Raw genomic sequence first — 18,193 nt, 5'->3', positions numbered from 1 at the left:
AAACATTCACAGATTGATAATATAGCTATAAACTTTAGGTGAATATTGGGAAATACACTTTTGAGAAAGCAGATAGTTCTGATCTGTTGTTATTATTATTATTATTGTTGTTGTTGTTGTTGTTGTTGTATGACACAGCAAACAAGATAGATATTTCTGGGTTGTCACATCTCTAGAACAACTTGCTAGGGTGAACATCCCATTTTTTCTTTCCTAGTTTACTACAAGACCTAGCAATGAACATTTCCATGGATACCTCCAAATGAAGTGTGTGCATCAGCAAAATAGAAATTAGGCAGTTAGAAAGATATTCAACAGTGTCATTTTCAGTAGTTTAGTGTCTAAAATTTAATTTTGTGGTCAGTGTGATTGTATATTTTCATATCTTTTGAACACAACTTATTTATGTACATAGATATATGTTTAGCTTTCATCCCACACAAGAAATCTGCTGTTTGCTCTACACACCCAGTTATGTTATGTGCTTATTTATTTATTTATTTACAGTATTTATATTCTGCCCTTCTCACCCCGAAGGGGACTCAGGGCAGATCACATTACACACATAAGGCAAACATTCAGTGCCTTAACATAGAACAAAGACAGAGACAAACGCAGGCTCCGAGCTGGCCTCGAACTCATGACCTCTTGGTCAGAGTGATTTGTTGCAGCTGGCTGCAGCTGTCTGCTCACCAGCCTGCGCCACAGCCTGGGCTTATACTTTTTAGTAATACTTTAGTTCTCTCTACAACACCCTAGTAGTGGTTGTTTCTTAGAGAGCGATGGAGACTATGAATTGTGTTAGAAACTCCATCATTAAACTACAGCTTCTGCAAGGGGCTGACATGGGTTGCCAGTCAAAAACTTTCAGTCACCAGAATCGTGCAACACAGAACAAGGCCAGGGACCATTCCCAGCTCCATTTATGTAGCTAGGAAATTGGGTATGGCAAAATAATTTTAGCAATTAGTTTGCAAATCCAAGATATTCCAAAGAACAGAGACAAGATTTAGCTCTGCCTTCTAGTTTAAAGTTGGACAAAGGAGCAGAGATCATTTGTGCACTAAAACTCAGCTATAGATGGGTAAAGTGATGGGCTTGGAATGTTATTTATTTTAGACTGTGGTTTTCAGAATCTTCTCCTGCCTGGAAGTCATGCTGTCTTATGTGATTAAGTCCACATTCTGTCTGGAGCTTGGTACAGTGTTTTGTGTTTCCAAAGTGCTCCAAATAGCAACAATGAAGAAACAACAGTCCTGGGCTAGGGAAGAGAGAGTGAGCACTGGTATAGCACTGTGCTTCCAAAGAATGCAAAGAATCTAGTGAACACTGGAGAAAAAGATATAGACCCCAGTTTATTTTCTATCTGAACTCTGAAGAAGGGGGTATTTGTTACATCTGCATTTGCTCTGCACTTTAGTAAAGGGGTTTCCCTGACATTATGTCTAGTCGTGTCCAATTCTGGGGGGTTGGTGCTCATCTTCATTTCTAAGCCAAAGAGCCAGCATTGTCCATAGATACCAGAAAGGTCATGTGGCCGGCATGACTGCATAGAGCGCTGTTACCTTCCCGCTGGAGTGGTGCCTATTGATCTACTCACATTTGCATGTTTTCAAACTGCTAGGTCGGCAGAACAGCAGGAGCTCACCCCACTCCCCAGATTCAAACCGCTGACCTTTCAATCAGCAAGTTCAGCAGCTCAGCAGTTTAACCCACTATGCCACTGGGGGCTCTGCACTTTACACACCTCTAAAGCACACATTTCCAACTATGATGGTGATCCATGTCCTTCCCCCAGCTCCATTATTTAGAAGAAAACTCGGGTTATTGTGCTCACACATGCTCACATGATGAACTGAATTTTGAATTTTCCAAAGGATTTTTTTGCAGTTAGTTAAATTAGATTAGAACCAAAAAACTTCAAAGGGTAAATTTACCCTTTGTCTTCTCAGGAGGTTGCAGTCTTGCCACCCACTCTTTTTCTTACATTGTTTCCTTCATTCTATCAATACGTTCTTGATTTTTAGATTGTCATGCTGATTGGAATTGCCCATGCACTGGTCATCTACCGAGTTGTAGTGACAGTAATCTTCACTCAGTCCGACTCAGAATTCTTTCGCGAAAAAGCCATTACCATAGCAGTAGTGACAGGGGCTGTCTTGCACTACCTGACCATCATCACTATGAGCAAGGTATGGAGATGTGTGAATTTCTAGCCGTTAGTCTTGCATTTGTTCTCTGTTACATCTTATTTCTCTGAACATCTTATTTCTGTTTTAATTTTTGTTTTACTCTTCTTTGTTGCAGATAAACAGGCGTGTAGCACTCTTTCTCTGTGATATTGGTAAGAAAAACTGATGCTTTGTCCTTAAATGCATTGATGTGAAATATGTTTGGATTGCATAGCTATAAAAGGTTTTTGGGCTTTCTATACCTTGAAAGCCACACTTGTTTGCATGTCCTGGAGATCAGTGTAGATAACTCACACTGGTTTTATGTTTGGTGTCTGGGAAAACTAGACACCAAACATAAAACCAGTGTGAGCTATTCCCTGTGACCTTGGACAGGGGAAAAGTGGCAAGACAATAATGCTTTCATCTTTTAAGCATCTGATGAGCCTGCATTATTGCTTCAAAGAACTCCTGTTCTCTAAACACAACAGAGCTAATAGTCACAGCCAGTGTCATCAAATGGTCAGGCATGGCAGGATAAATATTTCAGCAACTCCTTAGAATCATAGAATTGGAAGATATCACAAGGGCCACCTGCTTCAGCCCCCTGTCATGCTGGAACACCTTAAAGGCCACAAGTCCACTGTGATAAGTTAGGATAAAACAGTTGACCAAGATACCTAAACATCTATTTCTAGTAGGATTTGGAGTAGGCTTCCTTAGATGAATAATGCTTACAATTAACGTTGCTGTCTTATGTTCCTGTTTCCAGAGAAGCCGAGGACATTCAGTGAGCGTGAGAAGAGCTTCACATTCAGATACTTCACGTTCCAATTCTTTACCCACTTTTCTTCTTTGATCTATGTTGCTTTCTTCCTAGGAAGGTAAACAGAAAGTAGCAAAGGGGGACAAGCTCAATGTGTCTCATGAGCAGGGATGTTAGATTGCAATTGGGAAAAGTAGGCATTAGTAAAGTTTCACCACTCCCCCTCAGACTTACACCTCTAAAATGGAAAGGATGGTAGCCTTCCAAGTGATGGTGGATTTTGAAGCAAATTTAAAGATGTAATATATTTATACTATTAAAACGATGCCATCTGAATAATTGGTGTTACTATGGAGAGGTACACATGCAATGAATTATTACTGTGAATTTGCTTACTGTAGGACACCTTTGACAACTCCTGTATTCAGAATACATGGAGTAAATCTTATTTCTGTTCTTATTGTTTTTCCTCTCAGCTTGTTAATTTGATTTTTTTTTAAATCTGGTTATGGGGCTCATTTTAGCCCTATTTTATCATTTTGCTCACAGTGATTTGTAAATTATGTGATTATCACAAGTAGATAGCTTTAGGAATTGATAATATGTCAACTGCACTTTCCTATTTAGGATTAATGGTCGTCCAGGAAATTATGTTCGCATTCTTGGCAAGTGGAGACTGGAAGAAGTAAGTTGCTTCACTTCAATGGTTTCTTCTTTCTCACTTTCTTGGTATTCTGTTCAACAATATTTGTCTTCCTGACACATTCTGTGAGCAATTTTTGTATCTGGTGGATACTGACCACCTTTCCGATTCTCAAAGGTCATCATTTTTTTGGATTTCCTTTCACAAATTTCCAGAAAAAAGTTGCCCAAAATGGCAGCCAGCCTGCATTATTATAACTTATAATAAATGAGTAAATATGCATTTTAGGTTCAAAAAGTAATTATTCTCCCTGAGTGACCTTAGACCTAACACCATTTCTCAAAGCTGCCTTCCAGGGTTGTTATGAGGATAAAAATATGGGAAGAGAACTATGTGTACAATCTTAATTTCTTAACAGGCTATAAATGTAACAGAGCATCTATTTCTCTCTTCTGTTTATCTCAGTGCCATCCTAGTGGCTGCCTTATAGATCTTTTTATCCAAATGGCCATAATCATGATATTAAAGCAAACCCTGAGCAACTTTGTGGAGTTCATGCTTCCGTAAGTCACCATAAATTATCATATTAGATCTACCTTTTCTTTGGGGAATTGTGGAATTATGAAGCCAGAATGAATACATTGTGTGGAAATGGCTTGTATAATGATAACCCTTCTGTAGGAAGTACAGTAGAGTCTTGCTTATCCAACCTTCACTCATTCAACGTTCTGTATTATCCAAAGCAGTCTGCCTTTTAGTAGTCAATGTTTTTGGAGTCAGTGTTTTCAATACAGTGTGCTGTTTTGGTGCTAAATTAATAAATACAGTAATTAATTACTACATAATTTTACCGTGTATTGAACTGCTTTTTTTGGCGATTTGTTGTAAAACATGTTTTGGTGCTTAATTTGTAAAATCATAAAGTAATTTGACATTTAATAGACTTTTTCTTAATCCCTCCTTATTATCCAACATTTTTGCTTATCCAATATTCTGCCGGCCCGTTTATGTTAGATAAGCGAGACTCTACTGTATCCGGAAATTATACTTCAGCCTTGAGTGTGATAAGAATTATTACATTTGGGTCTAGGGAGAATTTCTGTTTCTTCAAACCAGATTGGCTAACTTGAGAGCATGGTTTAGAATTCCATTCTTTTGTAAAATCAGATGTGGCTCATTGGCTTCAGTAGCCTAAGTCTTTGGTCTTTGATTTTCTACATGTTTTGGTCTTCAACTCCCAGAAGCCCCAGCAAGCATGGACAGTGGCCAAGGAGTATGAGAGTTGAGCCCAAAACAATTGAAAGACCAAATGTGGAAAGCCATTGATAGTAGGCTTTTTACATGAACCCCCAAAACACTCTGTCTAGCCCTTTCTCTCTCCCCGCTCCTCCTCCTATGAATTCTTTCCCTGTCCTTCCCCCCTCCCCAAGGGGTGAACTTCCTGTCTTAAAAGCTTCTAGGAGACTCAAATCTGCCTATTTAAAACAGGTTGTAAGTATTTCTAGTACTATATGAAGCATCAGATCATATCAATTTTTAAAGAAAGAAATTGACTAGTTAATGCAGCACTTGGAGTGTATTGGACTCCAGATTGACCCCAGTTGTCGTCCTGTGGAGTAGTGCATTTTTCTCATTTTATGTTTTATATATATTGACCTGTTTGTATGGAATGATCTACTAGGGAGCTAAAATGTAAAACATCTTTTCTTGATGCACTAAACTTCTGTTTCACAGCTGTAATTTTGAACCATTTTGTACAAATGTGTATCTAGGGAATTCATGAGGAGTAATAGTGGGCTCCACCTACACATAGACACTATTTGTGATAATTGGATGCCTTCCTGCAGGGAACAGTGTGGGCCTTCAGTTATTGGCCTGCAACTCCCATCACATCTTATTCTTTTGCTCTGCAGTCCAGTAACATCACAACGTTGTGGCAATCTTTTATTAGGCTACGTCCATCAAATTGATTACAATTATTGCATGTATGTCCACTGCGTAGAAAATCTCGCTCCTTAAAATTGTGTCTCTTCCAAAATTAAACATGCTCACTAACTTAATAGGTTGTCTTCCATTATCTGTAGGTCCTCATCTGGTCCACTTCAGATGTAACTCAAGCCTAGGACAATTATTTTAATTGCAAACAAACCTTATGAATTGTTTTTTTGAGAGAAATCTACCAATTCTTCAGGAAATAGGAATCCACCCCCAAGTTGTTATTTTTTAAACCACAGAATAGCAATTGTCAAGGTCTTTGTGAGGAGGACAAGTTAGCGTGGACTGAAATTGTCATCTTAAAAGCAGATATTCACAAATATTTCTTTCAGCTCACAGAATTTGTATTTTGAAATTTGTCTGGTCTTGTTAAATGTTACATGTTTGTCCCTCCAGATGGGTAAACTATAATCTCCACCTGCTGTGTGGAAAGACCCAAAGCAACAGCAGGGTTCATTCAGAGGAGAGAGCCCAGGACCCCTGCAGGGAAGAATGGCTCTGGAACTATCAGCTTAATGAAGTCAACCCCTTCTGTTTGTTTGATGAGTATTTGGAGATGAGTAAGTGGTCCTAACCGATCATAATATCACAAACTTTTCTCTTATGTTAGATTCACTCATTTTTTCAGTTTTAAAACAGCAAAAAGTCTTGTGGTATCTTTAATACCAACTTTGGCGTACATTTTCATAAACTCAATTCAAACAGCTCTTTTTATCTTCTGTTTTATTGTTGGATCACAGAAGGCTTTTTAGTTACTGAGGCTGAATAATTTAAATAGGGACTCATAGAAAACTTTGTAGCCAGCACTTATTATGCTTCTAGGGGAGAAGGCATCTGCATCATTGTGGTTTATGCCACACAGGTTATTGGACTGCAGTATACGTATAGCCTCCGGCCTAGGAAATGTAGATATAATTGCTATAAATTTGTCTTTAGTTTTCTGCCTCTTTCCAGTATATTCCTTTCTAAATCTCCAGTGATTCAGTACAGCTTCACTACCATTTTTGTGGCTGCCTTCCCCTTTGCTCCATTACTGGCCTTCATCAACAACGTCATTGAAATTCGAGTAGATGCCATCAAGATGGTGAGATTACAGAGGAGGATGGTGCCCAGAAAAGCCAATGACATTGGTAAGATGAGTGTCAAGGAGACACCATTTAGGTATTATATTCTGAGATGATTGTTGATTGTTGTTATTACTGTATTAATCTCATTTTCTCCTCACATGCTTCCTGAAACTAAGACTCAATGATGCTTAGTGATGAGATTGTTTACCCAGAAAAAGAGTGAACCAAAAGGTCCTTTAGGAAGAAGGAAACATTATAGTAACGTAGAAAGTTACTATATGCTTTGAATGCGATTTCCTGCTTCTTGGCAGAGGGTTGGACTGGATGGCCAATGAGGTCTCTTTCAACACTATGATTCTATGATTCTAAGTTTTTTTATGTCAGAAACTATTTGAGAAACTGCTATCTGCAGGGACGTTGCCCAGGGAATGCCCAGATGTTGATGTTTTACCATCCCTGTGGGAGGCTTCCCTTATGTCCCACATGGGGAGCTGGAGCTGACAGAGGGAGCGCATGCCCCGCCCAGGTTTGAGCTGCCGACCTGTCAGTCAGCAGTCCTGCCAGCACAAGGGTTTACCCCATTGTGCCACTGGGGGCAAAATAGAAAGTTATCTGATATTGAATGAAATGTTTGTCCATGAAGCTCAGTACAGGTGGAACATCCCATATCAGGTTTTATGAAATTCAAAATACTCCGAAATCATGCACATGGACGTCTGAAAAATATGCACCTGTTCATCGTACAAAAGTTTGTTTCATTCACAAACATTTCAAAAACATTGTGTATGAAATTACCTCCAGGCTTTTTGGGGGGTTATGGAAAGGACCTCTATGTTTTGTTCACTATGATTATATTGCTTATTTCTCAGTCTTGTACTCTCTACACCTTGTGCTATGGAAAGACAAAATGCAAACGAAAAATAAAAGGTGGGTGAAAGTCAAAAAGAAAAAGAAAAAAGAAATTACCTCCAGGCTATGTGTTTAATATTTATATGAAAAACAAATGACTTTTGTGTTTAGACTTGTATTGTATCTCAAAGATACTTCATTATATACTTACTAATATTCCAACATCCTAAAAAATCCTAAATCCGGAACACAAACATTTTGAATAAGCATTTCTTCAGTATAACATTTTCTTACCATATTCCTACCCCTTTTCACCCAGTTAAATATGCTGTAGCTTAAGTGGTATGTTCATTTGTATGCTTCATTTTCCACAAGTGCATGTTCTCAACTCATGGTGAGCCTGAGGGGGGAAGGGGGGCATTCACAGCACTATGTTGGGTTGAACAACTCCACCACTTTGAGAACAGGTTGCTTGCTTCTGCCCTCTGAGTTCAACTGATCATGAAAAGGTCTCTTTCTGGCTTTCTCACCCATTGCAGGAGCCTGGTTGCAGGTGCTAGAAGCAATTGGCATTTTGGCAGTCATTGGCAATGGCCTAGTAATTGCCATCACTTCAGATTTCATTCCCATGGAAGTGTATCAGTACATGTACAGCCCCTGTGTACAGAAGAACCTCACTAACATAGAGTAAGTTACCACTTGGCATTTTAAGGTCGCTGACAAGCACAGAAATGTGGCAAGCAAAAATGAGGAAATTTCACAAGTATCTTAAAAAATGTGGCATGTTTGATGCTGAGTGTGCAAGAAATAACATTATTTTCCTGAAACTTTCCTACGCAAGTATCTAATATTGCCCAGTTAGTAGTTGCATTCATTGCCTCATATTACATGAGAGTATTGCAGCTAGAGAAGTATGACACTATTGGAGCATTTAAGAATTCATTGTTTTAAAAGCACTGTAGAATTTAATGGAGATATATATTCAGTCTATACTGCTTTCTTTTACATAGTCATGAAGTCAGGAAGGATTATTCCAATAAGAACCAGGCTAAATAGTTTTTTTTGTGCAACAATAAAACTGAAGTGCTATAAGTTACCCATGAATTACCCCAAAAAAAACTCCAAAGTAAAAAATCCAAAAGGCACTTAGCTGCACATAATTTTTAGTATGGCACATATCTCTGAAATTCAACATTGAGAATGAAAACAGCCATTATATTAACACTTGAAAATGTAAACCAATTGTACACAAATAAGTTCTATTAAAAGCTGAAGGGAAATGACAAGTGTTCAGTTTCATTCAGCAGTTTGCTGAAAACTGTTTTGTGTTTTTCGTGCTGGTCTTATAACCCACATAATTTGACTGGAATTATATTGCACCCCTTATGATTGTAAACATTTTTGTTGCATGTAGCTGTTTGACAGGTTACATCAACTACAGCCTTTCTGTCTTTAATGTCCACGACTTTGAGAACCAAAAAGATCTGGCAGAGCTGAAGGACTCCATGGGGAACAATATAACACACTGCAGGTATTGACAAAAGCATAATGTGTCTCCAGCATGGGAACTCCGCAGATGAATCCATTAAGCATTATATTGGTCTCAGCCTTACTCCATTCAATAGAACTTGTGTTAGCATCACAGTGGTGGAGCAGTCTGATTGCAAATGGACATAGGAATTATGAACTAGCTAATCTGAGCATACTTTCCTTCAGTATCCTAACGAAGGAGAACCCAAGCTAATAGTGGTTCACCCTAAAAGCTATGCTCTTATATTTCGAAGGCACTTGTGAAGATCAAATTGTTGATGACACGTTTGTCACACTTTTGTGCAAGTACCCAAAGCCTTCTTGAAAGACCAAGAAAGAAAAAATGGACAAGTTTTGGAAACTGGTGGAATATTTTCTCCTGCTGATAGTTATCCTCTTTGCTGCCACATTGCTAGCAACCTCCCTGACATGCATTTTCTGTGAAACAATATGGATGTTTCTTCTGCCTCTGTTTTAAAATGAAGTGTGGTGATTGTGCTGCTACGATGATGCCAGATTTTACCACAGTGACGGTAAATTTGTCTGCGTCAGGTATAGGAAAACAGTTGGAAAGGCCACAGATAATTTGTAATACTTTATGTGAGTTTATATTTGTGGAGATGCTCATGGTCATAGCTTGCCTAAAGATGTGTTTGTGTCAGATGTTTTCTCAAGGCAGTTTGAAATAATGTTTAATGCCTCTATTGAGCGCTTTAGTTGCAACAAATTGTGGTTGCAAACATTATTTCCTATATTCTGATAATAAGAGAGAGTTCCCTGCCAGCTGGACAACTCATGTATTCTAGCCAATCCATAGACTTCTTCAAGTCCAGGCTATTTACAGATCTCCTGATGAATACTCCTGCTGTTCTTTGTTGAATGAAATTGGACCTTTGACAAAAATAGTGAGAACTTCCTTAGGATGGAGAAAAGAATATATAGTCTAAACAAAAAGCCCTAAAAACTCTGAAGCAAACATGAAAGCAAAGTCTAGAACGATAGCTATGTTACTTGCTGGAGCACAACAGAAAAGATTATGTTACTAAAAATGGCACATCACAGAATTCTGGATAAATATTTATATATTGCTTCATTGCTTCCTACAGGTACCGAGATTACAGAAACAGTGATGACTACAGCTATTCAGTCCATTTTTGGCATGTTTTTGCTGCTCGTCTTGCCTTCCTTATTCTCTTTGAGGTATTTATTTGCAAAAGCACCTGTGGTAGATTTTCTTATAGAGGGCAGAATTCCAGCAGGTTAGTTTTCAGTGAATCAAAATGTGATTGTGAAGGAATACTCAGGTTTTTTTTCTAGTCTCATGAAACGTGCCATCCTGCACTGGAAGCATGTCATGTCTCTTTCAGCAAATTGTGATTTATGGTGTTCCTTACCAAACTTGTCCCACTTGTAAAAGAGGTGAAAGGGTTTCTCGGGAAAAAAACAACCCTTTCAGTTGCACTAGCATTGGGTAAATTCCTGGGCATCACTGCAAAGAACAAATAAATATGGAACAGATACTTTTGCTACATATGTGAGAAGAAATTGGATCTACAGGCATATGCCTACAACTTGCTCTAACACTACTATAATAAAATAATGTTATCCTGCAAGCACAACTGCATGCCATGGGACACTTCTTTCCTCCCAAGATGATTAATGCAAATGGGGTTGCCATCTTAATTGTATCCCGGTAGTAGACACTGACAGGCTAAATCAGCTTAGCTCTGGAAATAAAACAGTGGCATTCAGTTTATTATCTGGACCCAAGATCAGACATTTCTTGCCAGCTAGTGTGGGGCAGCTAGAATTAGTCTTGGCTGCATTTCCCTGGCCTGTACAGAAAGCTTGCCTTGAATTATAATGGAGCCTTAGTGCAGATGGCCTTTGGATGTGATTCAGTGCTGGGCTCATAATGGCAGGATTTAGATGGCTTGTAGTGAGAGTTTGATGTAGGATCATGCTGTTTAATAACCATGATGCAGTAATTAAACAGTTGTGTGCCCAAAAGAACTTTTGCAGCATAGTTGATATTCATCAGGTTGGAATAAAATACAATCGAGTGTTTTCTGAAGTATTTTCTGAAGGTTTGGGGAGTAGCAATATGTTTCATGGAATAAAAATGCCCAGTGTTCCCAGGAATATTTGTGTGCAGAAAACAAAACTTATTCCATGTTATTCAAATACACAAAGACAGAAAACACAGGTTCACAGAGATGACTGGAAAAAAGTAACATACTGCACACACACACACACACACACACACACGTTGTGTGTGTGTGTGTGTGTGTGTGTACAGTATGCTACTTTTTTATATATAAAATACTGCCACTGCTATTTTAACTGAAAAATGAAGGGGTGATTATGAACTCCAAAAAATGATGAAACTAGCTTTAATTTTTTAAAAATTACTTTAATTAAAAATCTGCATTAATGGAATGATGGTTTTTGCTACTGGCTCCGACTTATGACAACCCCATCATAGAATTTTCTTGGCAATATTTATTCAGAGGGGTTTGCCATTGCTTTCCAATGAGCCTTAAAGTGTGACTTGCCCAAGATCACTCTGTAGGTTTCTTTGGTCAAGCATGCATTCAAACCTTGGTTTCCCAGTGTCCTAGTTCAATGCTCAAACCAATATACCACAATGGTGGTGCAGTAATGGTATTATGGAGTGATTTTCTGCTTTAATAGCAAAACAGTTTCTGCTGATGGAAATGTCCTGCAATTAAATGCTTTTTATACTAGCCATTCTACAAACAACAAGAACATGTACTCTAATGCCTCAATTCTAGGAAGCAAATTTCCACATGTGGCCTGCCAGTTTCCTTATTTATTCTCTACTGCACAAGCAAAAGTTTGTGAATGTGTGTTCTGTAGTATGATACCATTGAATGATAAGTCTTTTTTCAATTCTCAGCTGGGAAAAATGCTTTCCAGAACATTTCATTCTTTGGGTAAATATGGGTCACCTTCTGTTGTCACCATACTGTTTAGTATGGTGACAACTTCCTGTTTAGGTAAATGTCTCTCTTTGTGAGATAATATGTCATCTTAACGTAACACCATGCTTTATGACATACTTTATTTACTGGGCATAGAATATTAAAATGTCTCTTCTGGTTGGATGAAGGTTAATCAGAGCAGGTTGCATCAAATTCAATAGTCATCTGTCTAGAAGATTATGATTGCAATTTATATGCTGTGAGGAATGAAATCTGATGCACCTCCTGGCTTTTTGCAGCATGTGGCCCTGTGTATCAAATTGATTGCTGCCTGGTTTGTGCCTGATGTGCCCAGGAAAGTGAAGAATCAACATCTGAACGAAAAGCGTAAAAGGCTGATGGAAAGGCTCAGGTACGTGTTGTGCTGAAGTCAATCCAACTGTCCCAACTTGATGGATGGATAGATAGAAAATCTTCCTGGACTTATACATGTTAATGAGTTTTAATGTTCTTCTCCTCTCCTTTCTTGTTCTAAATACTGAGCCATCTTGTTTCAAGCGGACTAGCTATAATACAGCCACTAAGTTTAGTCACCTGAATACTCTTTTGGAGCAAAACTGAAAAAGACTCAAAAACTGTACAAATGTATTTGTTCTGTGGTTTTAAAAAAGACAACTTTGATAAGCTGTCGAATGGAAAGTTTACAAAATCTGAAGAGCTTTGGTTAGTTTTGATTGTATTTCATTGCACTGATAGAGGGTTCTAATATTATTGTATTAATAGCTAACTTTGTTTTTAATGCAAGAATGAGGGCTATCCAGAAAGTAGATTACTTTTTGGAATTAAAAATGAACAAAGTATAGGAGAGAACATTTACCATATTCAGTTGAAAGCCACACCCTAATACCACTTCTCAACATAGTCCCCATTGAAATCTAGGCACTTATCATAGCAATACATGACCTTGGAAACCCTTTCCCCACCAAACTTTGCCACTTGGCTTGTGTCCTCAACCAGGCGGGCGTCCCTCCTGCAGCTGCGCATGTGCATGTTATCAGCTCGTCCTGGATTGCTCTCCTAAGGTTTTGCAAATGCTTGCAAGGAAAGTTATGATGACCGTTTTTTGGGACAGGAAAGGTGTGCTTCTTGCAAAACTTTAGAAGAGTGGAATGTAATATCAAAAATGTAAAATTGCCATTGGGACAATTTAGGTTCAGTTTATTTTTGTGTGTAAAAATTATGCATGACAAATGACTGAAATTCAAAGACATTGTTTACAGCTTTTCAGGTAATCCTGTTATATGTCAAACTCCTAGGTCTCATCTGCCACAAAATGTGACTCTAGAGAACTAAAATGTTCTGAACCAATGAGCATAGTCCTATTCAGTTTATTATCTTTCTGTCAATATGCTTATTAATCATGTTATAGGAACATCCAAATAGGCCTTTAGCTAACTGTAATTTTTGGATAGAATACAAATACTCAGTGGTACATATCATACCCCCATTTGGCTTGCAGGTATGATCTCTATGAATATCTATATATATAAAAGGGTAATGGAATCGCGGCACCGAGGAAAACAACAAAAGTAAAGGCCCCCCAACCTCGAAATTTGACAACACAACCCATCATCCACGCCTTAACGTTGAAACAACACAAAATCACTTCACGCACCTCCACATGGACAGAACCCACAACGCACCATCGGGAGCCATGCCGGGAGGGAGGGAAAGAGAAAGCATAATGGCCACCGCAAGAGGGAAGGCAGGCAATGGGAAAAAGCTGTCCCCTGGGTCCTAGCACCCGCCCATCATCCGTGGCCAGCCAATATCTCTACAATCTCCACCATAAAAATAATAATAGAATCTTACAGTCACATAGATAGGAGAGACCCCTAAAGCCCATCCAGTCCAACCCCTTCCTGCCATGGAGAACACAATCCAAACATTCCCAACAGATGGCCATACAGCCTCTTGATAATAATAATACTAATAACAATATCATGGAATCTTCATGTTTGCAGACACCCCTAAGAATCATCCAGTACAACCTCCTTCTACCATGCAAGACCACACAATCCAAACACTCCTGACAGATGGCCATCCAATATCTCCACAATCTCCACCATAAAAATTATAAGACAATCCTACAGTCACAGAGATAGGAGAGACCCCTAAAGGCCATCCAGTCCAACCCCTTCCTGCCATGGAGAACACAATCCAAACATTCCCAACAGATGGCCATACAGCCTCTTGATAATAATAATACTAATAACAATATCACGGAATCCTCATGTTTCCAAACAACCCTAAGAATCATCCAGTACAACCTCCTTCTACCATGCAAGACCACACAATCCAAACACTCCTGACAGATGGCCATCCACCCAATATATAATAATAATGATGATAATAAAGATAATAATCATGATGATAACAGCAGCAACAACAACAACAACAATAATAATCATAGAACTATACCATCCAATAATTTGGAGACACCCCTAATGGTCATCCACCCCAACCCTTTCTACTATGCACCAAGACACAATCTAACCATTCACAACACTTGGACAACGTATGCATACTATACAATACTACACAGCGACAAAGACCCCCTCTACTCTCACCACTTTCACATTACACAAACAACCAAATACATACTAAACATAAAGACAACCATACAATGGACATTCAATACCACCACTAACTCAACAATTTCTCACCAACACCACCAGACAACGCCACAGCAACACGTGGCCGGGCACAGCTAGTTTTTTATATAGAAGGTAAGGCTTGCTGTATTTTGGTAGGGTAATGTCCATATACCAAACAGGGTATCTTGAAGTGCAAAGTAAGATAATTTTATTGCCTATTATTGTTATCATCATCATCATCATCATCATCATCATCATCCATCAAGACTTATAGTAGCATCCAAATGCTTCTGGTGGTTTGCCAACTAAATGCCATGTTTCCTTAAATTCACCCTTGTTTAGGATTAAATCAGGGCCATGTCAGCCTCATGGTTGTCTTCAAATGGCCATTGAATCTATGGATAGAGAATCCATGGATACAGATAATTAATTATACTTTTTTAACATAGTGGTCGGTGCTCTTTAGTTTTTCCCAGTTTGGATCCCCAGGTGTTACTGAATAACAACTCCCATCACTTTTGATTATCCATCATATGGACTGGGAATAATGGGAATTGCAACCCAACAGTGCTTGTGGCTCTGAGGTTGGGAAAAGGTTACAGGACATTTTAAAGTCAGATATCCTATCCACAAGCCTTGTATCTAAATTCCAACCCTGCTATCCTGACTAAACAGAGCAAACTGCAGTCTTCCAAATGTTAGGTAAAGGTAAAGGTTTTCCCCTGATGTTAAGTCCAGTCGTGTCCGACTCTGGGGGTTGGTGCTCATCTCCATTTCTAAGCCGAAGAGCCGGCGTTGTCCATAGACACCTCCAAGGTCATGTGGCCGGCATGACTGCATGGAGCGCCATTACCTTTCAAATGTTACTGTATCAAAACTGCCATCAGCTCTATTCATAATGTCTAATGATGAGGAATTCAGGAGTTGGAGGCCATCATCTGGAGGGTCACATGAAATGACATGGTGGGCCAGATTCGGACCAAGGACCTTAAGTTTGATACCTGTGGATTAGATGCTTTCTAAATACTGTACAATGCAACTAAAATTAGAGAACTATTTCTGTATATTTTAGGGAAATGGACGACTCCACAGAAATCTAGCAAAATGTGAAGGAGTGTCTTGGGATCAAGAGAAGAAATCCTCACACCAAGTGCCTAGCAGAATCATATTTGTATGCTTTCAAGATGCCAGGTGAACTCTGCAGGCCTAGCTTGATCTTTTACTTATACTTTTTGTGGACATTAACTCATCAGTGAAATGAAACAATGCAAAAAATAGCAGTATTCATGGGACAAGTGAGACCAGTCGGCATAAGAGGTAAAAAGGAATGAGAATATTCTGCTGATGAAAGATGTTACAGAAAAACTAAAAGCACCTTAGTTTCTCCAAAATTCCCCTGCTCTTCTACCATAAATGGTAGAAAGGATCTCAAAACTGACAAATGTCAACAGCCAAAATGCATTGGTCATTTAACAGCCACAAAACATATACATGCATAGCTTCCTCAAACTCACAAAATATATCATAAATATTATAGTTCATCAGTCAGCAGGAAATCAGTTAAAATTGAATTCACATGGGTATATCAGCACACATTTTTATTCCTTGATTTGAATCTAAAATGATTTTTGCATAATGTAGCTTAACCTACAGGCACATGGGCTCAGTACTCCCAATTTTTTAAAATTGCTTGGCAGTAATCTCAAACAAGACCCCCATTGCTCCTTACATTTAAACTGTTGAAAAGCAAACTCTTCAAAATAACTTCTTTCAACATCTGCCTCACTCCCCTTGACTTTTTAATGGTATGCTATCTGATACAGGGACATGTTTCAATGGATACTCATTCATTAAATCAGTCAAATTATCTACCTACCTCGCTAAAATGATGGGAGACTTAATGCCACTCTAAAGCCTTGTTGATATGGTAAGCATGTCCTGCTTCTATCATTCAAATGAACCTTTAGGAAAGATGCCCTCAATCAGGTTACAAGAAGAACACACTCAGAGGTGGCAATTTGTGTAGCTGTATGTACTTGCCTCACCTGACTTTTTCAGATATAATTTGATCCTGTAGAGACACATTCACACATAAATGTAAGCACTGTAGTAGCTCTCTTTGAATTCTTTATTCAAAATGCTTTTGGAACCCATTTTTATGTTTTGCCAATTCAGAAATGGTATATACACATGCAAGGACAATATACTCCACTCGTAACTCAGCCAAGAGAATTCAGATTATCATAAAATGCTGTATTTACAAAAAAGAAAAAGAAAAAAAGATGGAGCAGAGCATAAGGGCATTTTAATGACTGCACATAAAAGGGGATTTTAACAGGTGCACCACAGTATAATATGTGACAGAACTCACACCAGTTTCAATTCACTTTTCTGTACAGGGGCTGTGTATTTCACCGCACTTGGTTACTATATTTATAAATTGTTATGTGTGTTGTATTCTTTTGTGCTCCCTATCAGGATACAAAGCAAAATATGGAAAGCAAACCATGTTAATATTTTGATACGTTCCAATTACTTTTGTCTATTGACGTAATTATATTAATAAATTAGGTAGAACTGAATTAATCCTGCAATTGATATTTAGCATTATCACCATTACACTGAAATTCTCTGACTTTTCATTGTGTGCTGATATTACTGTATCATAAATGGAAAACGCTCAGGGTATGCTGAAAGGCAGTTTTGTATTTTTACCCTGAGCAGAATCTTGACTTTTTGGAAAGAGATTTAGCTGTTGATTTCAGTGACCACAATTATTTTCCCTGGCTCCTGAAATCTACTTTGCATTTGGGACTCTAGATGCAAAAGATCATGCAAAGACGACATCACATTTAGGGGAACTTAAATGAAAAGTTAATTATCAAGGTTCCATTGCAAATTCTGCATCTCACTGAAGTTAAACATGGCTGGCAAAGGCATTCTTTGAAATCCAATGCATACTATGTAGATGAATCAGCAAAACTGTTTAATGCCATAATATTCAGGAAGGATTTTACTCAGGGAATCTCCTTTAAAGTTATGTCTTATAGTAACAAGAAGATCAGAAGTTTGACCCTGTGAATTATTTGAAAAGGAATTCTTGTCTATGGAACTTGGGAACCTTTTTTTTTTAGATAATCTGCAATTCTTCGTGTTTTCTAATCTCATGTTTCTCGCTGTTTTTAAAGTTGTACTTTTAAAGAAAACACACACTTATTAAAATTTTGTACATGTTAATTTTTATTAAATGAAATTTTATACAATAAACTTTTTTAAAAGAAATGACAATTTTTAAGCACAGAGTGGACTGACTTTATTTCAGTATGGATAGAGCTGGCAGGAATCTTGTGTTTTCTTCAGAATGCAACAATTTGATCATAGGCCAGAGGATGGGAAGTGCATGGTTCTCCATCATCCCTGACTACAGATCAGTGGTTCTCAACCTGTGGGTCCCCAGGTGTTTTGGCCTCCAACTCCCAGTTTACCAGCTGTTAGGATTTCTGGGAGTTGAAAGCCAAAAAATCGGGGAACCCACAGGTTGAGAACTACTGCTATAGATCATGCTAGTTG

The 18,193-nt window shown here is 38.4% G+C and overlaps 1 protein-coding gene across 3 annotated transcripts in view; it reads left to right on the top strand.

The window, feature by feature from the left end:
- Positions 1–17,901, top strand: part of ano9 (anoctamin 9) — a 60,824-nt gene extending 42,923 nt beyond the window's left edge. For 2 of the 3 annotated variants that reach the window (XM_008108844.3, XM_008108851.3), the window contains 12 exons: positions 2,028–2,192; positions 2,308–2,344; positions 2,944–3,055; positions 3,565–3,622; positions 4,046–4,143; positions 5,972–6,135; positions 6,553–6,705; positions 8,031–8,178; positions 8,906–9,022; positions 10,128–10,221; positions 12,266–12,378; positions 15,696–17,901. In XM_008108844.3, coding sequence (XP_008107051.2) covers positions 2,028–2,192; positions 2,308–2,344; positions 2,944–3,055; positions 3,565–3,622; positions 4,046–4,143; positions 5,972–6,135; positions 6,553–6,705; positions 8,031–8,178; positions 8,906–9,022; positions 10,128–10,221; positions 12,266–12,378; positions 15,696–15,723 — 1,287 coding nt within the window. In that variant the 3' untranslated portion in view covers positions 15,724–17,901. The remainder of the gene's footprint in view (positions 1–2,027; positions 2,193–2,307; positions 2,345–2,943; positions 3,056–3,564; positions 3,623–4,045; positions 4,144–5,971; positions 6,136–6,552; positions 6,706–8,030; positions 8,179–8,905; positions 9,023–10,127; positions 10,222–12,265; positions 12,379–15,695) is intronic. The other variant, XM_062967523.1, reaches the window with a different exon arrangement.
- The last annotated feature ends 292 nt before the right edge of the window (positions 17,902–18,193 follow it).

The sequence above is a fragment of the Anolis carolinensis genome, chromosome 1 (genome assembly GCF_035594765.1).
Source record: "Anolis carolinensis isolate JA03-04 chromosome 1, rAnoCar3.1.pri, whole genome shotgun sequence".
Lineage (NCBI taxonomy): Eukaryota > Metazoa > Chordata > Lepidosauria > Squamata > Dactyloidae > Anolis > Anolis carolinensis.
This window is presented reverse-complemented; position numbering and strand designations above follow the sequence as displayed.